Below are 23,212 nucleotides of genomic sequence, written 5' to 3'. Positions count from 1 at the left end.
AATTTTGAAAATGAGAAGGTAAAAACTATGGCCAGAGTATTATAACAAAAGAAATGGTAGAGTAAATAAAATAGAAAGAAACTTCCACATGGGAAAAATATATTAAAAACAAAGATTCCAAGACTTACCAAGCAGGAAAGTGCCGGCAGACAGGCACAATGAACAAAACACACAAACACACACACAGAATTACTAGCTTTCGCAACCGATGGTTACTTCTTCAGGAAGGAGAGGGAAAGACAAAAGGATGTGGGTTTTAAGGGAGAGGGTAAGGAGTACGTATTGTATAAAGAGCTATGTAGGGAGAGAGAAGAAAGGTAATAAAAAGTTTTAAAGAATCAGGATGTAATAGATGCACTTATAAATATATATATTTGATCATAAATTGACATGTGCAACTGTAAATAAACACACACTCGCACAATGCTATTGTACATAAATATGCCTGGTGCACTAACATTCAAGTCTAGAAGCAAGAGTTGATAATAGGTAGTGTGTTAACAACAGCACTGGAATTAAATGTTTGAAAAGGGGCTGTTGCTGTGAGAGCAGGGAGATGTAGTATAGCACCTATTAGTGTGGTGGGCTATTACAACAGCAGTTGTTTATATTTTGCAACAGAGGGTGGTAAGTGTGTGTTTTAAAGGCAGATACTGTAGAGGAGAAGAAAGTATAGACATATTAGGGAGTAAATAACAGACAAATAGGTTGTAGATAAATGAAGACAGACAGTACCATAGGTAAAAGGGTATGAGAAGGAAGATAGGAATAAGCAAAGTATAACAATAGTGGAAATTCTTGGATAGAAAATTGCATAAAATAAGGAAAAAACAACCACTCACCTAAGGCAGAGCAATGCATAGCACAGAAAAACATATTCCAAGATGACTGTTTCATCCACTTAACTGTATGACCATTTGGCCACATTTACTCACCAAACTGTTTTATAAATACTGTAAATATATGACAACAGCAGAATTAGAGATCCCATTGTATGCATGTTCAGCATTTTAATCACTGAGTTTGTAAATACAGCTTTTACTTTCAATTTGAATAATAGTGGCTACTTCTACCACAATACTGAGAATGGGTGATGAACTTATGGGAACAGGATACGATTATTGGTTGAATGCAATAACTACCCCATTAAATTCCACATAGAGATATATTTCACAGTAAGTCATATACGTGTACACAGCTTGTGATACAGAACAAAACTAAAAGCTAACATGGATGCTCAGCAGAGCAATCAGAGTCCAAAGATGGTGTTAATCGTGGTCGATACGACCTATCGACGATGACACACAGCTACCCCCGCAGTATGGAGTGCCACTGGTGAGGCTTGAGCGGAGGTCACGTGGTCATTGGCATCGGTAGTAATCATGCGAGTCAACAGGCACACAACTGGGATTTCCATCTCGGTCGAGGCGGAGTGCAGAGGCGGAGTGACTGGCGGCAGGTCTACCTTGTAGTCGATTAACCAGCGGGGGCGGAATATGTGTCAATCAGCGTGAGAGCAGGTGTGTGGAATGGGCTGTGTTGTGGTGCAGGCATGTCAACCCCATATGCAGATCGAGCCTCTGATGAGATGAACACGCAGATTTATGATGGGTCGCACTCGCGGGGGAGGGACAGGCTATGCACCACACTGACATTTAACTGCCCGTCAGATGACGAGGCTGCAGTGTCTGTTAGGAGCACGAGCACACAGTCATCGAAGGGGATGATTGATACATCATCCAGGCAGTGTGGTGGCATGTTGCAGCACAGGTTCAATGTGGAAGAGTGAGTCTCCGCAGACGGTGAAGTGGCGGCAAAACACGCACATGGGGTGGATGGCGACAAGCCTGGAAAACATGTGAATGGTGATGACGGATCATGGGTTGGAGAAAACAGCACTGTGGGATGAGATAAAGCATTCTCAGGCTCCATGGTGGAAAAGTCGTCAGGAGGGTCCGACTGAGATGGCAGAGGGACGTCAGAGTCCACAAAAGCAGGTTTGAGCCTGTGCAATGAAGCAGTTTTGGGACGATCCTTAACCATAATGTCGAACATTGTCTCACCCCGCCGGAGTACTTTAAAGGGGCCAAGGTGGTGTGATTGCAGGGGTTGTCTATCGGAATCATCCCTAAGCATAACATGGGAACAAAATGGCACATAAGTGTCTGGTGGAGAATGGCTGATAGGTGGGTGTAGCCATGCATGTTTGAAGTGGGTGTGTATGTGACTAATGAAATTTGGGGGGAGGGGGGAAAATCCTCGGGTGCTTAAGGCAGGCTAAGTTCCCCTGGAAGCACTGGGTTCTCCCCAAAAACGAATTCAGAGATGGTTCCCTGTAAGTCTGGTTTAAAGGTCGAACAGAGACCAAGTAACACCCATGGAAGCACATTAGACCAGAGGCAGTCGTGGCATCTGAGGGCAGTTTTGAGGATGCGGTGCCACCGTTCAACTGCTTTGTGGGTGATAGCCTGTTGTACGAATTTTTTTAACGCTGCAGATATTAGATAAAATGGTGAACAGGGCAGATTCAAACTGCCAACCTTGGTCCATGGTGATGGTAGTCGGGCAACTGAACCTGGCAATCCATGAGGAGACGAAACCCTAGGCCACAGTTTCTGTGTAAAGGAACAGCTTCCACCCAGAGAGACAAGCAGTCAGTTGTGGAGAAAATATATCTGTGGCCCTCCAACGGTGGTAGTGGACCAATAAGGTCGATATGTACATGACGATATCGTACTTGTGGAATGTCAAACTTGCCTAGTGGAGGGGTGGTGTGTTGGCCGATTTTTTTGCATTGATAGGTGATGCAGCTGTGTGCCCAGGTCTGACAGTCCCATTTAATATTTTTCCAAATGAAATGCTTAGATATGTGACATGTAGTGGCACAGACGCCAAGTTGAGCGAGCTTATGCAAGGTGTCGAAGACTAGCCGGCGCATTGTGGGTGAGAGCAACGGCCGCAGGTTGTCGGTAGAAGAATAGCACCACACCTCATCCGAAATGCCGGGGAACTTGGCATTGGTAAACACAAGACATGTTTGAGGATCCATGAGGAGAGCTTGAGATTCCTTGTTGGAGTCCTGGATAGTGGCCAGGTTGGATAAGTTGATGATGTATGAGAAAATAGTCAGTGGGGATGTTTTCTGTGCCTTTGATGTAGCAAACGTCTGTTGTGAACTGAGAGCCTTAATCAAAGTGGCAGAAATTCTGAGGGGGTGGGTCCTTGGGAGGGTTGCAGAAAGTGTCTGCTTGTGGTTTGTGATCAGTGAGGATGGAGAAAGAGTGGCCCTCGACATTGGGGCGAAAGTGTTTGACGGCTTTATAGACAGCCAAAATTTCCCTATCAAAAGCGGAATATTTCTTCTGAGCTGTAGACAGTTTTTTAGAGAAGAAATGAAGGGGAGAAATCATGTCACCCTTGCGTTGCTGTAGTACTGCCCCCATCGCGATGTCGCTGGCGTCCGTAGTGATGAACAACTCGGCCGACGGGTTGGGACAGGCAAGTGTCACGGCATGAGGTAAGGAAGTTTTTAGAGCCTTGGAAGCCTCTAGCATAGGTTCAGTCCAGTGAACTGGTTTAAGGCCTGATGGCTGTTTGCCTGACAGCGAGTCTGTCAGTGGGGCCTGCACGGTGGCAGCAGAAGGCAGAGTCCGATGGTAGTAATTTATTGTACCCAAGAAACGTCGAAGTTCTTTGTTAGTAGCAGAGGTGGCAGTGATGTGATGGCCTGCATGCGGGATTTGGGAGGCTGTATTCCACCTGTGACGATGATACCCAAAAATGTGACAGAGGACTGGCACAAATGGAATTTGCCCTTTTTGACCTAGACGCCATTGGAGTTTGAGGTCTGGAGGATCTGGTATAAATGATTTTCGTGTTTCTCAGCCAAGTTGCTGAAAACAAGTATGTCATCCAGATATGCAAAGCAAAACTTGAGCTGTCATAAGATTGAGTCGATGAAATGTTGCCATGTTTGTGCCACGTTTTTCAGGCCGAACGGCATGAAGCTGTATTGGAACAAACTGAGCAGTGTGATAATAGCTGTCTTCAGAACATTTTCCAGCACTATGGGAATCTGGTGATAGGCATGTTTGCAGTCAATCACACTGAAGATTGTGGCACCTGATAACATATGAGTGAAATTGTTTATTTTCAGCATGGGGTAATTGTCCATGATGGTACGAGAATTTAAGCATCTGTAATCACTGCACGTTCAAAAAGAACTGTCATGTTTGGGGACGAGCTGAATCAGTTAAGACCAGTTGCTGTCCAATGACTGTAGAATACCTGCCTCCAAAAGTTCATTAATTTGCTGCCGGCCCACGTGCAACTTAATGGGGTTGAGGCATCTAACCCAGTGCCTATTAGGGGGTGGTAGTTGTAATTATCTTGTGTGTCATTCCATCAGTGACAGAAGAAACTGAGAACTGCACACGAGACTGAGTAACATCCTGACATGAAGTTTTTGGATGAATGTGGTGCAACAAGGAGTAACCGTTAGTGCGGGTGGGAAAAGGCAGCATGAAAGTTACAAGCCTATTATGTGAGAACAGCATGTGCTTGTTTGCAGAGGTCGAGATGTGCAGTGACTGTCTGTTGTCAGCCTTGCTTTGGGTAACCGGCGTGGGCGAGAGAGGTGTTGACGTCACGCGGGAAACAGCGATGGCCACCGAGTCACGTGGTTGACGCGTGTGAGAGGGCGAATGTTTATCAACATGCTGGGTGGCTGCCTGTGTGGTGGGCATTGTCGTATTGCATGTGCATGTGTTACTGTCATTGGAAGCACTGTTTGAAACACATAGTACTGAACGTTGTGAATGCATCGGGGATGCAAGTGTCTGCCAGACGTGAATCATCACACGCTATTAATGTTTTTGGTCTAAACTGCTGAGTGTCCGAGCTGGTGTCTGCTGGAAAAACAAGGTTAGGTGGCAGCACAGTGGACTGCAGTTTCAGCAAATGAGGTACGAGCTGCGACGAGCTCATTGTAAGTGTGTGCTATTCGTTGTTTCAGCTCGTTGTTTTCCTGGTGGAGTTGTGCCGCCGAGTCGTATTCTGACAGTAGGTTAGTGATGCAGGTCACAACGTCACCCACGAGAGTGAAGCACTAGCGTACTAACTCACATGTCGCGAGAGAAACAGAACGTGGAACATAAGTGCAGGAGCACAGTATCTGAGTATTGGTGTGGTTGTGTAGCACCGAGCCCTGGACCACTTTCAGAGAGAGTTTGTAATGGGAAAAAAAATTCATACTGAGAATTGGTTCATCAATGTCAGCAATGTAGAAAGTCCATGGAAAACATAAAGAAGGGGACAGATGCACTGTAACTTTGACAGAGACAGAGGTTTGTAACTTTGATGCGTTGGCAGTTCGCAGAAGTGACCTCGTCGGTGAAAAGACAGGGGGAGCCGTTGATGTAGGTATGATAGACACGTCAGCACCAGTGTCAACTAGGAAAATGAGCTATGATGAAATGTGTCGCACATAAACGACCGCTCGGCCAGGCGAACAAGTGGATGGAGTGCAATGTATGGGGACGCTTGTGAGGTTCCCTGCAGGACTCGGCGTCTTTTAGGTCCTGCGGTCAGCTTGGGTGCTGGCAAGGTAACCGGCACTTCTTAGCATTATCACCAAAAACCTTGTGGTACCAGCAGTATGGATGAGCTGGATGTGGTGGTGGTGGTGGTGGTGGTGACTGTGGTAGCAGAGGATTAATCATGGAGGTGTGTGATGAGACACAGAAATTTAGAGTTGTCGTCGGACACATGATGCAACTCAAAAAGATGCTCAACAAGTGCAAACCGTGATACAGGGTTGACCTCACATAGAGGAGGCAGCTTCAGCAGATGACCAGGGGGAGGGGACGAAGGTGGCTTCATTGTACCTTGGAAAACTGGCTGGTCCATGGTAGGAGAGGCCGTAGAACAGACCAGCACAGTAGTCGTGGATGTGTTATTGGCAAGCACATCAATAGCAATGGTGGGTTGCATTGCCCTTGATGCGTCGTGAAAACATGATGTGGCTGGCATGGTCAGTACCATGGGAACAAGTAGCTGCACAATACGTGCGGGGGTCCCGTAAACTGGACCGGAGGTTACAGGTACTGAATTGAACTCACCCACCCCAGACAGGACGCGGAAGGCCGGCGCGGTAGACAGAGGCGGTGCTGTGGGAGAGGAGAGTGGCTGAGAGACCAATACCAGGGCCTCCTGCAAGTGCGAATTATGCACACTAAAATGTTATTAATTAGTTTACCAATGAGGCAAAACCGGAACAGGTCATGGTTGATGGTGGCCAGATTTATTTTGCAATAGTGGTGGTGCTGCACATGACATGACAGTAACTGTTGTTACGGTCCCTTGAGAGTCAAAGAATGTGTGAGAATGTAGATCACTTTGAGCATTATATGATCAATCAGTAGGTACACAGTTCTGAATATTATTCATTTCACACTTCACATGTTGGCGAGCACAGTCCAGCGACATGAAACCCAAGTCCACTGTTTGTGTCAACAACTTAGCACTTTGCCACTGTAGAGTGACAAAGTTTGAAGTTAACATGGCTGGAGATCACGAACCACTGTCATTGGTGAAGGAATGAAGATGTCCGGTGATCATTGTTGTGCTTCCAAATCTTCAAACAAAGTGTTGGGTGAGGTAGCCCTGGCATTGTGCGTGTAACCTGCTGATTTAAAACACCTGGTGTGGAAGTCGCGGAAGATATAGAAACTTTGGGGTCACCACTATGGGAACAGGATACAATTATCGGTTGAATGCAGTAACTATCCCCATTAAATTCTACATAGAGATATATTTCTCAGTAAGTCATATATGTGTACACAGCTTACGATACAGAACAGAACTAAAAACTAACATGGAGGCTCGGCAGAGCAATCAGAGTCCAAAGATGGTGTTAATCGTGGTCAATACGACCTATTGACGCCACAAGCCCTTGCTGTTTAGTGCTCAAAATTAAACACATCCCATCCCATTCACTGCAGTTTTGGAATCCAGCATCCCTTCTTGAGAAGGGAATTAAGAAAAGGGGAAGGTCCAGTAGGGCATAGAGAGAAGGAACTTGCTGTTGAGAGAAAAAAACTGTGTGTCAAACTACAGATGGAATGCTATAAAATGAGACAATCTGTAATCTTTGGTTTTGGGAGATACTAAACTGTTTCTGGGGGAAGAGGGGGAGTCGAGTAGGAGAATTTTGAATAGTAAAATAAAACAAAAAAGCAGGAAAATATACAAAAAAGATATACTAATGTTCATAGAAAAGAAAACCCTGGATCAGAAGAATGACAAGGTGTAAAAGAGAATAAATTAAAAAGTGAGGTAACAATGAACATTCGGTAGCTCAGACAAAAATGCTGAAACTGGAGAGATCCATTATGAAGGCAGAAGAATGGTAGTGTAAAGGCTAGTCTGAGACACACAGGAAAATGACGAAAAGGAAAATAAGATAAAAGTTTGAGACAGGTTAAAACTGTGCCAATTTGAAAATAATTAACATAACACCAAAAAGACAGAGAACAAAGGCAAAGACACAGAGAATACAGAATGTAAATAACGAGTATTTGGATTTATGCCATCCATAAAGCTACAAGTGTTAGCACACTACTTCTGGGATTTGAGGAGGCACGCCAACCCTGGATCAGATTCAGTCAGTGGGTTAACGATGAGGGCTGAGGTGCTGGCCAGTGTGGTTGAGTTATTAGGTGGTTTCTCACATCTGAGTAGATGAATACTGGGGTGGTATCCACATCCTGACTCAATTACTGATTCACAAACATTTGGAAAATGCTCACACACTTAAAATGGGATAACACTACATGCAGACAGATGGGGTGCAAAAATTCTGCCTCAGAAGGGAAGGGGTGGTGACAGATGGCACCCAGCCATCCTCTACCACTAACATTGCCAAATTCAATATGAAATGGTGGCCCAGTAAAGACATGGGATAAGGACAGGGAACAGAAAGAAGAAGAAGAAGAAGAAGAAGAAGATATACAGATGGACATAAGAAGGAGAGTATGCTCAGTTATTCATATTATTTTGCTGATAGGGTCTTCAGTGGTTGCCTCCAAGAATAACTTTCATGTTATGAGCTGGAGCATGCAGAACTGTGGAGGTATAGGGCCAGTTTAGAAGACATCACAGAAAGTTCCTCATAAATGTGTACGAGCAGTTTTGGCAGTCTGTTCAGCCCATTTCTTGTAGTGTCAACTATCTACTCTACATAAATGCTTTGTAAACCGTACTGAACAGCATAGCAGACGAAACTTAGCACGGTACCACATGTTAAGGATTCTTTCCATTCCAGCCGTGTACAGAGCGTGGAAAGAACTCCTGCTTAAATACCTCTGTGTCTGCTGTAACTGGTGTAATTTTATCTTCCTGGTACCAGTGGGAGTGATGTGTAAGAGGCTGAAGAAGTCTAAATTCTTCACTTCGTACAGTGTCTTGAAGTTTTGTATTTTGGCTTTTAAAGAATACTTTGCATCTATCTTTTAAGAACCTGCCAATATAGGTTTTTCAACATTACTATGTCACTATCCTGTGAGTTAAACAAGCCTGTGACCATACATACTTCCCTTCTTTGTGTATGTTCAATGTCCCCTGTTAGTTCTATCTGGTAAAGGTCCCACACACTTTAGCAATATTCTAATATGAGATGCACAAGTGATTTGTAAACAGACTTAATGTATCGTCCCACTACCCTACCAATGAACTGAAGTCTGCAACCTGTTTTACCCATGACTGAGCCTATGCAATATACATCCAGTCCTATTAACTGGCACCACGGAGGTAACAGTAAAAAGCTGTGATTAGTGCACCTGAAGTTACCAAGTTCTAATCTGCAGTTGTCAAAGAAAGATTTATGGGGTTTATACTTTGCCCATAGTGAAATAAAGAAATGCTCTGATATAAAGACAATCCTTTTGGAATTCAAGTTGTCATAAAAATGTGGTGGCATTTTTAGCTCACTATCCCCTTCTGGAGAGTTTAGCCACTGACCCCACTTTGGTGACTTGAGTGTCAATGAAGATTAAATGATGAGGACACTCCCCACCCCCCACGCACACACACAGAGATATATATCTATACAAATAGAGACAGATAGATAGATAGATAGATAGATAGATAGATAGATAGAGAGAGAGAGAGAGAACAAAAACACAAAATGGACTTTCTGATTTTCCAGACTGTGCAGTCACTGGCACACGAATAGCATGTGGATAAGTTCAGAATGAATTTGAGCGCCAGGAGGCATGCTAGGGTAGTCTGTGCAGATGCAATGATCATTTGACCAAATGGCTTGGTGTTCAGAGCATCTGCCTAGTAAACAGGAGACCTGGGTTTGAATCTTGCTCTGACAAATTTTGAACTTTTGCCACTGATTTAAATCAATGCCTAGTTGCAGCCAATGTCTGTAATTCCTTTGTGTCTTAATAAAAACGAAGCTGAAAGAACACTACATACATCAAACAAGGCAAACAAGATGTACATTCTGTATAACTGCATGAGAATATATCTGGAGCATCAGAAACTCCACAAGGCACTTCTGTGGACAGTGCTGTTGTCTGTATGAAGGTTGTGATTCTAGAAGTCTGAAGTGAACTGCAGGAAGATCTGCAGATACCCAATGATTCAAGTACTGGCCATCAGCTGTCAGTCACAGTCAAAACCAAACCACTGCATTTGTATGCTGCTTTCAAGTGAGCAATAATTTCTTTCTCAGTGGAAAGATAATGTTGTGAAACGCTGTCCTTTATCATCAAATGAAGCTTTGACTTGAGAACTGCTTCCCAATACAGAGAGATATGCAACAAGTAATAGCAGTAAACTGTGGATTCACATGCCTTTGCATTTCCGTGGCAAATAACCACATCTATTTCTACATCTACATGGATAATCTGCAAATCACATTTAATAGCCTGGCAGAGGGTTCATCAAACCACCTTCACAATTCTCTATTATTCCAATCTTGTATAGCGTGCAGAAACAACGAACACCTATATCTTTCCATACCAGCTCTAATTTCCCTTATTTTTTCATGGTGATCATCCCTGTGTAGGTCAGTGTCAACAAAATATTTTCACATTTGGAGGAGAAAGTTGGTGATTGGAATTTTGTGAGAAGATTCCACCACAATGAAAAAGACTTTCTTTTAGTGATGTCCAACCCAAATCCTGTATCATTTCAGTGACACTCTCTCCCATATTTCGCTATAATACAAAACGTGCTACCTCCTTTGAACTTTCTCGATGCACTCTGTCAGTCCTATCTGGTAAGGATCCCACACCACACAACAGTATTCAAAAATAGGATGGACAAACATAGTGTAGGCAGTCTCCTTAGCAGATCAGTTACATTTTCTAAGTGTCCTGCCCCCCTCCCCCCCCCCCCCCCAAAAAAAAACACAAAACAAATAGAAAGCAGCCATGGTTATCCTTCCCCACAACATTTTCTGTGTATTCCTTCCAATTTAAGTTGTTCGTAATTTTAATTCCTAGGTATTTAGTTGAATTTACGGCCTTTAGCTTTGACTGATTTATCGTGTAACCAAATAACCAAAGTCTAATGAATTCCTTTTAGCAATGATGTGGATGACCTCACACTTTTCGTTATTTAAGGTCAACTGCCAATTTTCACATCATTTTTTACAAACATGCACAGACTAAGTTAGGCTGTATTGTTTCTTTGATGACAAAATATACAGATTAGCTATGTGCACTATTAATTCCTCACTGATGATGAAACCTTTGGTCGACAGTGGAAATTATTCATTTTACAGAGCTATTGAAGATGTAAATATTTCACATATGGTAGATTATATACTAGAAAAGTGTTTTTGAATTTTTCAAATATAGCACAGTCAGGTTTCATCATATCAGTAAGAATCCACACTATATGCATCACAAGTAAGCATGTTGTACACACTTACTGGAGCACAGCGGCAGACCCTGCAAGGATCCAGAGCCGATGTCCACGTCTCCCCCGGCAGCAGCACATCACCCGACTCCAGGACGCAGTCCTGTGGGCAGTGTCGGCAGCAGCGGCCGGCCACTGGCTCCTCGCAGTGCAGCGGCTCTGTAGGGCACTGCCTCTTCTCGCATCTCACCTCACTGTCCTGCACACGGAAAATGTGACTTACAAGCAGCTGACGACTGTTCAGTCCACACACAGCATTAACACGAAAAGCAAACACAAATCATTTCTATTATTCCTATCCCTTAGCTATCCCCATTAAGCAAGCATACACAAGCAGCAGTTTGTAATATATTGAGAATTTTCAGATTTTTAGAGGCTTGCTAAATTTATATGATAAAACCCAATAACAAAACCACTATTAAGTAATAGAAATATGAATAAAAATAATTGAACAATTATTTTTCAGAATCAGGTACAGAAATGTATTCAACAATTGGATTTTGTGAAAAGAACTTAATAATCTACCATTTTATTCCATTTGTACTCTAGAATTAGTTATACACGGTGATTCTATGGTGATGTTACAAGCTTACAGAGACAATAGAGAAGGGTAAATATATCAATTTGAAGTAAGAGACCCAGGTGCAGGAATGACTGGGCAAAAGCTAGAAGTGAAAATCATTGTGGTACTTCTGACAATAGAATACACATATTGGTGGTGTTACAAAGATTTTAGGATAGGTAACTTTCAGAGGCAAGATGAACCAAAATAAGAGAAAAAGTCCAGTAAATATGGGCTCTAAAATGCACACCTTTATAACTATGGGCACTGGTTCAGTAGAAGAGTTTGTTTTACTGTAGCTAAGATGAACAAGGGCTCATAGCTTATAACATATGTCTTTTAGAGCCCATGTTTACTAGAATTTTTTTCCTTATTACTACTACCTCTGAAAGTTGCCTACCCTAGGAACAACAGCACAGGTATATGTATTACACTTTAGCTTATAACTTTTGACTCTGTAATTAATGGACTAGGGTCCCTTCCCTCAAATGGATACCTTTACCCTTCACCATCATGCCTGAATTTTTATGACATCTTCACATAATCACTCTGTATGTTAAGAAAAGCATATTGAGAATCTCATCATTTATGCATATACTGTTCAACAAATATACCTCACAACTAATAACTAGCCAAGTCACCGAACAGTTGACACGCCGAGTTGTCAATAGGCACATTATCAAGACTGACAATGCTATTATATTTTGCACAAATCTTTTTCAGAGTTACAGAGTTCACAAACACCTGTATGGCTAATTTGTCCCAGTGGACTACACTGTGATGATGCTGCAGTTCAACTGGGATGAGAAGTTGCATCGGGTGGAGTGTGCGAGGGGGTGGTGGTAAACTTGTGTTCTGTCTTGATAATGGAATAACTCCTCCTTTTCCCGTATTAGTTCTGAATGAGTAAGCTGCTAGAGTGTTATCTTTTATAAGTAACTTATCTAACCCTGTGGTTATGTGGTGCTCAGACACACACAGGATGTCAATCTGTTCAGAGCTGTCTAAAGGAGACTGGATTCACTGTTACTTATTTACATTCCTGGATCTGCCTCTTCTCTTTTTCTCTTTGGGCTTTCCTGTAAATATTTTCCTAATACTTTGAGTATCAAACACTCTCTCTACATGTCCAACCCATCTTATTTTTCCTTGTTTGATTTTCACTACAATATTCATCTGTCCAGAAAGTGCCTGCAGTTCTGTGTTTATCCTTATTTTCCAGCTTCCAGCCTCTCACCATCCCAAATAATTTTCTTACGATCTTCCTTTCCCATCTCAACAGCCAGCCTTCCTCCTCCATCGTAATCACCCACCCTTTCGAACCATACATTTCTGTAGGTCTTAATATAATCAAATACATTTGGATTTCTGAATTCCAACTAACATTTCTGGACATGAATATATTCTGTAAGGGATAATAACATCAGTTTCCACTTTCTATCCTTTTTTAGATTTCTGCTGCTGTCCTATTTTCTTTTGTTATTTTCAAGTGAATGTTTTTACATGTTTCCACTCTTTGGTACTCTTTCCCATTTATCTTTATTCACGTCACTCATCCATCCCCACCAGAATCTCCTATCATGTATTTTGTTTTACCTATATTCACTCCTAGTCTCAACTTCTGCACTGTTCCTTCCAATGCAGCATAATTATCCTTCAATGTTCTGATGTTCCTTGCAATTACTGCTACTTGATCAGTGTATGCCACCACTTGGACATGCCAGTTGAGTATTGTTTCTCCTGTTTTTTTTTTTGTGATTTGTCAAATTACCTTCTCTAGTGCTAAGTTAAAGAGTAGCGCAGGGATCACATCTCTCAGCTGCAGCCCTCTGCCCACATAGAACTGTTGTAATTTCTGCCATCATTAATTTTAACAGGATTTTAAAAACCTTCATACTTTGGAGAATTTTATTCCTATGTAGGCTGTTGTATGCTTGTAGAAAATCAATGCATAACAGACGCATTAATTTAAACTTCCGGGCTAAATTGCCGTTGTCCATATATAAAACTATTTCTCCTTCCCGACGTTTCATTGCCTACTGCGGGCAACATCTTCTGAGGTGTTCCGCTACAGCTGATTTGTCAATCTGTCCCAATCTACAGGTCAGCTGTAGTGCAACACATTTTCAAAGACGGTGATCACAAAATAAAATTTAGTGAGACAAATGTGATAGCTAGGACTTCACATTATTATACTCGGATTTATGGAGAAGCTATAGAGACCTACAAGCATGGAAACAATTTTAATAGAAAAGACAAACAAAGTGACAGTCGATTACCTGTAATTGAGAGAGATGGCACTAGCCAGAGATAGTTTTAAAGTCGAAAGCACGTGACGAAAAAGACGGTGATCACAAAATAAAATTTAGTGAGACAAATGTGATAGCTAGGACTTCACATTATTATACTCGGATTTATAGAGAAGCTATAGAGACCTACAAGCATGGAAACAATTTTAATAGAAAAGACAAACAAAGTGACAGTCGATTACCTGTAATTGAGAAAGATGGCACTAGCCAGAGATAGTTTTAAAGTCGAAAGCACGTGACGAGTGGTGGCGCCATCTAAGCGCTCTATATAAGTGGGACCACCAGCTACTAGCAGCCAGTCGCTGACTCACCTCAGAAGATGTTGCCCGCAGGAGGCAACAAAACTTTAGGAAGGAGAAGAAGTTTTAAATATGGACCATGGCAATTTAGCCCGGAAGTTTTAATTAATGAAGATGCCGGCTGTGAAAGCTCACATGTTATCAACATAACAGATGCAGTTACTCATCAAATTCATAAAGTGCCTCTATCACACATCTTGATTAAAATATTTAGTCCAGTGTGAATCTATTACTCCTCCATCCAGCACGATAAACCCTAGTACCAGTCGCATCTTGTATTCTAGTCGAGATGCTAAAATCTTACTAGACACCTCATACGTTGCATCTATCAGAGTAATTCCACAATAATTGCTGCACTCTGCCTTGTCGCCTTTCTTATGTAATGGGCAGGTTATTCTCGTGCTCCAATTGTTACGCATTTTTTCCTTTATTAATCCATTAATTGTTGCAGATGCCACACATTAGATTCACTGGGCGCATCCAAAACTTACCCGACATATGCAACTAGTGCAGTTTGTGGCATCCTTGTAGAAGCTCTGGCCTGATGGGATCCTGCGATACTTGAAGAAGCAGTCAGCTCCAGGCTGTGGTGGGGCTCCGAGAGTAGGCAACGGTGGCAGTGTACCGGCTGTGGTCGGGGTCAGAGTTGGCAGTGGCTCCAGGAGGAACTGGAAGCATGAGAACATTTCATTTAGAACACGAGCTTCACAAATTTCTCACTAAAGCCTATGAAGGAAAATATTATACTTACTGTTGTAAAATGCTGAAATTTCTTATTTATTGTGCTAATGGATTAATGATAGCTTTTGTTTTATGCTACCATGAAATTTGTTTTATCATTAATTTACACAGGTATCATTCATTTGTGAATCCTGAGACTTCACATCTACATCTGCATCTACCTCTATCGCTTCTCCCTTCTATTCCAGTCTCGTATTGCTTGTGGAGAGAAGGATTGTCAGTATGCCTCTGTGTGGGCTCTAGTCTCTTTGATTTTATCCTCACGGTCTCTTTGCAAAATATACGTAGGAGGGAGCAATATACTGCTCGACTCCTCGGTGAAGGTATGTTCTCGAAACTTCAATAAAAGCCCGTACCGAGCTACTGAGCATCTCCCCTGCAGAGTCTTCCACTGGAGTTTATCTATCATCTCCGTAATTCTTTCGCAATTACTAAATGATCCTGTAACAAAGCACGCTGCTCTCTGTTGGATCTTCTCTCTCTCTTCTTTCGACCCCATTTGGCACTGATCCCACATTGCTGAGCAGTATTCGTGCAATGGGCAAACAAGCATACTGTAACCTACTTCCTTTGTTTTTGGATTGCATTTCCTTAGCATTCTTCCAATGAATCTCAGTCTGGCATCTGCTTTACTGACGATCAACTTTATACGATCATTCTATTTTAGATCACTCCTAATGCATACTCCCAGATAATTTATGGAATTAAGTGCTTCCAGTTGCTGACCTGCTATATTGTAGCTAAATGATAAGGGATCTTTCTTTCTATGTATTTGCAGCACATTACACTTGTCTACATTGAGATTCAATTGCCATTCCATGCACCGCGCATCAATTCGCTGCAGATCCTCCTGCATTTCAGTACAATTTTCCATTGTTACAACCTCTCGATATACCACAGCATCATCCACAAAAAGCCTCAGTGAACTTCCAATGTCATCCACCAGGTCATTTATGTATATTGTGAATAGCAACGGTCCTATGACATTCCCCTTCGGCACACCTGAAATCACTCTTACTTCGGAAGACTTCTCTCCATTAAGAATGACATGCTGCGTTCTGTTATCTAGGAACTCCTCAGTCAATCCAATCACACAATTGGTCTGATAGTCCATATGCTCTTACTTTGTTCATTTAACGACTGTGGGAAACTGTATCAAATGCCTTGCGGAAGTCAAGAAACACGGCATCTACCTGGGAACCTGTGTCTATGGCCCTCTGAGTCTCGTGGATGAATAGCGTGAGCTGGGTTTCACACGATCGTCTTTTTTGAAACCCACGCTGATTCCTACAGAGTAGATTTCTAGTCTCCAGAAAAGTCATTATACTCGAACAAAATACGTGTTCCAAAATTCTACAACTGAAGGACGTGAGAGACCTGGTTTAAAGTAGCAACACAAAAGCTGTTTGCAACCAATAAACATTAAAGAAAACAAAGACATTATCTCCAATCTATGCCTATGCCTCCACAATTTGTATTACACTGACCAGCACGAAAAATGCAACAATTCAGTTTCTTACAAAAACTGAAATTTATTTTAAATTTATGACACTAATCCACAATCTTATGATGGAATATTGTGGTACAGTCCCAACTAAGTCCCCAAAAGTGAAAAAAGAAAGATGATTATAACCAAATTTAACAATTTAAGACAGAGACACACACTTCGGGGAAATTTTGAGTAAGCTCATAAAGGTAATGCACATCTGTTTTGATGTTATATGCTTTACACTTTACTTCATAGATCTCAGACACGATCTCAGAGATATCTATTCACATCTTCAAATGTGTGTATTGCCACCTGCCACCTCTTGCATTCAACCTTTCAGGAATGCTCCTGATTAGTGCGGTAATGTCCTGTTAATGAATCGTATCCCGTTCTTCCAGGAGGGCATTCTGTAGGTCCTGTAGGGTCTCTGGATAATGCTGATGAGCTCTTCTCTCCAGTCAGACCTAAATGCTCTCTGTAGGACTCAAATTAGGGTATCAAGCAGGGCAACCCGTAGCATGACTCCATGTTTCATCCAAGAACCCTTGCACAATTCTTGCAACATGTGAGCATGCATTGTCATGCATTAGTCTAAAATCATGACCAATAAATGGAGTGAATGGCACAACATGCTCCAGAAGGATTTCCTCCACATACTGATGTGCGGTAAGACTCCCATGCTCCACAGATACCAAATACATCCTTGCAATTGCATTGATTCCTACCCACACTATGACAGAACCACCCTCAAAAGGCATCCTGGATGAGAATGTGCAAGGGTCTGGTCTTCTCCAGGCTCTCTCTCATCTGTCAGATGATCAGATGCCAAATTGCGACTCATCAGTGTACAACACTTGATTCCATGGTTGTACTGTCCAGCCCAGATGTTCCCTTCCAAAACGTAGTCGAGCTGTGCAATGCTCTCTGGGGAGTTTTGGACCTGTAGCAAAAGTCTTCTGGACTGAAGGTTAGCTTCTCCCAGTCTTCTTAGAACGGTTCTCTCACTAACATTGGCCCTCGAACCTGGTGGAGTCAATTTTGTGCTTCAATAGTGGTGGTGTGATGGCTGTAGAGAACCTGGAAGTTCTAAGAAGAGGTCATCAATCTCAGATGTTGCACTTTTGGGGCCCATTGCTGGTCTCTTTCCAAAGCCTCCAGTTGCTCTGTAACTTCATGCGGTTCTGGAAATCATGGAAGGTATAAGTCCTCAACACTTCTGCAACATAATGCATGCTGCGGCCGTCTTCCACCAAAGCAACAGCTTTTGCAGTTTATTTAAGGCTTAATGGCATGTTTACTCTAGAAAGCTGATTACGGCAATCACACAAAGATCCTACAAACTCGTGTGATTGAAAGGGAAACAATTCGCTATACAACAATAAGCGCTACAAGAGAAGAAAAACATTATTTACTCACATTTAGTGATGCGTCTTCCAGGCTGGGCAGAAACAACAATTGAGGCTAGTGCAGTAAACAATCAATACTTCATTGTTTACTTGCAAAGAAACAACAATAACATACCCCATCTCAAAAAATTTCTTGAAGTGCTTCACTTCGATTAAACTGATAATTACACAATGATTACACATCATTTACTTGGTGTTGCATTTTTCGTGCCAGTCAGTGTATATTTCAAGGAGAACATGGCTATTCCATGATGGACACAAGTAACTGAAAAATCTTTATAACACAGATAGTTGCATTACAACAGATGAATGATTAGGATTACAAAACTCTATGTGATCTATGGCTCTGACAATTCTGTATAGCATAAAGCCAGTCCACCTGCCACTGTCAGATGGTGTTGTCAGAGCCTCTAAACTTTGTGGTCCAGAATTAAGAAGATCCACATATGATTCTGGAGGAACTTGATCCATGTTTTTTTCAGGATCTTGGGGAACTTGATCCATGTTTTTTTCAGGATCTTTTTCAGTGCTTGACTGTGCATGATGTTCTTGGTTTGTCAGTTGTGTCCTAATTCACAATCTTACCACCGTTCTTCCTGTGATTGTCTTTAGGAGACACAAATTGTGGACTGCTTGAAGTGGTTGGATGTCCTCCTCATAAGCACAAAGAAAAAAGTGCAGCATCTTTCAAAAGTTGACTCAATTTACACAGCTACGAGAAGGAAAAGTCAAATAGGGCATGGTAGATTCAACCTATACCTGGGCTGAATGACACTACATAGTGCAAGGAGCTGTTGTCATCTTAAAAAGTGCTATATCTGCTTTTCTATGGACACTGAATGTTGTTCTTTGTTGTTGCTCAAAGTCCAAATTGTGTCCTGATGTGCTTATACCAATTGTTATTGTGCTGTAATGAAATATCAGCTTGCTCTTTTACAACAAAATCCCAATATGTTTTTTCTTTGGCCAAAGTGACAGCATTACATTTATAGTGCATGACTGTTAGCAAAATAGTATACTTATTCCAGAGGCATGAGTTGAAATTGGTATTCTGTCCCACTCAGAAGATTTCAGATATGTTACATCTTGTTAAAGATGATGTAGGTGACAGAGTGCCAAGTGTATAAGGTATTCCCTGTGAAACTGGCAGCATAAATAGGACAAATTACTTACTATGAAAAGGATATTGTTACATTCCACACTGGATTTTCCATTGTTTGACAAATTACATACTCTACTACTAGTAATAGAACATTAATTACTTACTTAATTAATTAATTTGTGTGTTGTGATCTGTAAATCAACAAATTATTTTTTGTTCAGGCTTTGTCTCCCTTCTTTAGCATTGAGAATGGAGTTCTGTGTTTGGGTGCACAGATATTCAACCAAGTTCCCAGATAGACAAATGTAAGAAATTGGGAATTCCAACCAATATAAAGAAAATTAAAATTTTTTTTTATTTTATGAAGTACAGTTATGAGTTTCAATTTTCACTTCAAACAAATAAAGTCACTTTTACATCCAAGTAGTTCACCACTGTCTGTGGCTAAACTAGATTGTTGACAACAAACTTCATCAGGTAATAATTACACTCTGAGCACGTAGTTAATATTCTCAATTGCTTAATTAGGAGTATGCATGAAGTACATAAGTAAACTGTACACATAATTCCTATTACTTTCATTTGTGTGATGAATCTTTTTTGCTTAATTGATGATTTATCCCAGTATGTTATCCCATTTAATAAAACATGGTAAATATGTTAATTACTGATTTTTAAGCTCACAAAGTTGATAATTATTCATATGGCAAAAGTAGCTAAACTAAATGTTGTAGCAGATATAAGCTACTATATGGTTTCCTCAGTTTAAGTTTTCATGTATGTGCATACCCAAGAACTTTGAACTTTCTGCTCTATTTATTATTCATTTTGTGGTACATTATGTTAGTAACAGATGGGGTGCTTTTGACTGTAAGAACTCAGATGAACTGTGTAAAGTTTTTCTCTCTTTATTTTTTTTCATATTTTGAAGAAAGTAAATAAGTGCAAAACTGATTAGTAATTTTAACAAATAACATTATTTAATATATTCCCTGTTGATGTTTTTGTGCTTAACTTAAGAATTTTGTATGCAGAAAAAGGCAAATTCTGACTCATGATTCAAAAAATATGGTAGTTCATTAACATGGAGCACAGTGTGGGCAAAGAAGCTATGTACCATTGATCTAGCCTGGAAAAATTTAAAAATCCAAGAAAATCTTTTGACAGGTTCAAACTGTATGTTGGCCAAGGACTTGATACTGGCTTTGCTTTAGCAGGCAATGTTCTACTGGCTGAGGCATCTAGAGATGTGTCACAAGCCACACTCTTGTCTTAGTCTTGTAGTTTCTCTCTTCTCTTCTGCCCAGCTTTACAGAAGTCCACCTTACAGTCCTGGGAAAAATATGATGGATAATGGACTAGCCCAACATTTCTTAATCTTTTCCATATGTGCAACCCTTTTTAATGCCACTTTTATTGTGGAATCCCTGGTTTGTTTCTACAGTATGGCTTTAAAGCAGCTTTTGGCAAGCAAGTTGGTTACAAATCACAATGTGGTTCACCTTTATGAGGATGGCAGTGGATAAAGGTGCACTGTGAGAGAGAACTGTGGCCTACTACAATCATGCCTTGTGGAGTCATTCCCCATTGAGTTTGCCATATGCAAGGTCGCTGTTTGCTCTCACACAAATACAGCTGTATCTACTGTCAGTGTCACATTCATACTCACTATCCAAATTAATATCTAGTTGCCACACTCTTTCTTTAATTTTGTAGAGGTGCTGATTTTTATTGTTTTTTAAGTTATTTTCCTGAACGTTGCGAGAAAGGAATGTCACTTCATGGAACACTTCAGTGATCTATATGGAATGCCAGAATTAATGGAACACAGTTTAAGAAACAATGGACAATCCGATACCTAGGAAATCTTTTGAGAATGAGTATCTCACTTTGCAGTGGAGTGGGCACTATAATGAAACTTCAGGAAGCTTCATTTTCCACATGTTTAAGTTCAAAAGACAACACAGAAGGAGTAATTATAATGTGACTTACCATTCTACTCTCGGGCGGTCTTGAAGCTGCCATGCGCCCTCTTCCCATCTCTCCACTTCTCTCTTCTTGGCTTTTTGTTTGTTTATTCATTTTCTCCACACTGGACCTGACTTTCTTCATCTTTATGGATTTGAATTTTGTTTCATCTGGCTTCTGAATATGCTGTGTCTCAATTTTTAATTCCAGTGTATCTTGTTCTTCTCTCACAAGTTCCATTTTTTGTGTGACTGTTGGCAGTGCGGTGAAATCTTGAGCTTCACTGTCAGTTGAAGGTAACGTGGTACATAACATATCCGCTCCACTGTGCTCGACCAATTTATGATCTGTGTGTAGAATACTTTGTCCGGATGTACTCGAGGCTGTCCCGATATCTGAGGTGTTTATGCTGTTCTCTGCCACATAAGAAACTGCAGGTTGTTGTAGACTGCCTGCTGAATCTTTTTCAGTCAAATTGTGTTCCCCAGGCTTGTCACTCTGAATAGTGGTTTTGTTCACAGCATTATTTTCCTTGGCATTTAAATTTCTGTCATCACTTGTTATCGATTTAGGCTCATAACCGGACTGAGTGTCATAAACATTAGATGTAACTGATGAACTGCTATTTCTACCCGTGTGTGATACATTAACTTTTATCTCTGGGTCACTAAGATTCTTTGTAGTTGAATGTTCCATTAGTGTAGAAGCATCCAAGCTTTCTGACAATTCGTTAGAAGCACTATTTATCAAAGGTACTGAATTGTGCACATTTGTGTTCAATTTGTTAGACTGTGTGTACTCTCCAGATACATATTCTTGAACAGACTCTCTAGCATTCTTCATGTTTTTGACTAACCCCACGGAAGAAACATTTGAAAATCTATGCTCATAAAGTTTAGGCACAACAGCAACAGTATAAGTGACTGCTTGAGAAACATCATCTAATGGCGTTGTTTTTGTGGGCTTCTTTGCTTGACTGCTGCTGCTGGATGAATTGCTACCAACAGCTCCTTCTGTAACTGCTGAAGTAGTGGCAAATGTCGTGGCCCTTGAGCCAGGATTGGTGTATAGTGCAAAACTGTAGGTGAGCATTTCTGATAGTATACTCGAATACTTGTCAGTGTTGTTCTGCAAAATAGCTGGAGAGGGCCCATATATTTTTAAATTACTGCTGGAGATATTTCCATCTGCAATGTTTTCTGAGCTTACACTTCCATTCTTCACCAATTCTTCCAGTGGCCATTCCCGAGTGCCCAGTTTAGGACTGACAGTGGTCACCTCAGTTACACTTTTTTCTCTTTCAGTTGCAATGCTGAAATGTTGCAGAATTGTTACATTTTCAGCAGAAGGCGGTGGCAGAGGGGTCGGCTGCCGATCCTCTATGACCATGTTCGCGACATGGAGATCGCGCCAGGCATTTTCCTGGATGCACGACGTCCCACTTGCCGAAGTGCGGTAGCCGGCAGGGCAGAGACACCGGTATGAGCCCCACGCATTCACACACAGGTGGCTGCCACACGGTCTATCTTCCTCTATACACTCATTGCGATCTGTGGGCAATAAAGGTCTTTTAGTTACCTACACTGCTGGCCATCAGACCTACCAACACTGTGAGAGCGGCGTGTAACAAATGCTAATCTGGCACAAAGTGACCTTTGTGCTTGGGGATGAAAATGACTAATATTTCTAATATTTCACTACAATGGCACAAAGTATGTAAGAGTTGACTGGTTGGTTTGGGGGAGGGGACGAAACACTGAGGTCATTGGTCCCATAGGATTAAGGAAGGATGAGGAAGGAAATTGGTCATGACCTTTCAAAGGAACCACCCCAGCAATTTAGGGAAATCATGGAAAACTTCCCAAAGCCCTGGAGGATCACATCTGCCAGATATGATTGGCCCCTTAAGGGAGAGAGATCTTTTTTCTCCATCTGTTCAGGATCATACAGTCACAACACATATCTTAAGCAGGGAAATGGGATGGTCTGTCTGGTACCTGGTTCCACCAGAAGTACTGGACCAAGATGGCTGTTTGAGAGCACAGTCTCACCACAGTGCTGCCCTTGAAGCACGAGCACGCTACTTGACTTGTGTCGTGAATACAATAGCCATGGTGTTCCTCACAGCTGATATAAATATGAAGGAAACTGGATATTTTTTAAATTTTGTCCCTCTTAGTTGCGTTGATATACAGTATTTTGCTGCAGTGTTTACCGGTTTCAGGCTGTCACACCCATTCTCAAATCATACACCTTGTGTTTAACCATAACTAGTCATAAGATATGGTGCTGAAAGACAAGAGTAGCTTCTGCACTGAAAGTTAAGCTGTGGGAAACAAGTATTCTCATAGACACTGGCCTTTGTGTCTAGTGTTGCACATTACCGGTTGTGTCAGTCAGG

General features: G+C 41.5%; 1 protein-coding gene across 2 annotated transcripts in view; it reads right to left on the bottom strand.

The window, feature by feature from the left end:
* The window catches only part of LOC126291900 (uncharacterized), a 388,268-nt gene that overhangs the window by 37,134 nt on the left and 327,922 nt on the right, over positions 1 to 23,212 (bottom strand). For both annotated transcript variants that reach the window (XM_049985628.1, XM_049985629.1), the window contains exons 8-10: positions 20,836 to 22,361; positions 14,597 to 14,773; positions 10,949 to 11,134 (exon numbers count right to left, since the gene is read on the bottom strand). In XM_049985628.1, the coding sequence (XP_049841585.1) occupies positions 10,949 to 11,134; positions 14,597 to 14,773; positions 20,836 to 22,361 (1,889 nt within the window). The remainder of the gene's footprint in view (positions 1 to 10,948; positions 11,135 to 14,596; positions 14,774 to 20,835; positions 22,362 to 23,212) is intronic.

This window comes from Schistocerca gregaria, chromosome 9 (genome assembly GCF_023897955.1).
Source record: "Schistocerca gregaria isolate iqSchGreg1 chromosome 9, iqSchGreg1.2, whole genome shotgun sequence".
NCBI lineage: Eukaryota > Metazoa > Arthropoda > Insecta > Orthoptera > Acrididae > Schistocerca > Schistocerca gregaria.
This window is presented reverse-complemented; position numbering and strand designations above follow the sequence as displayed.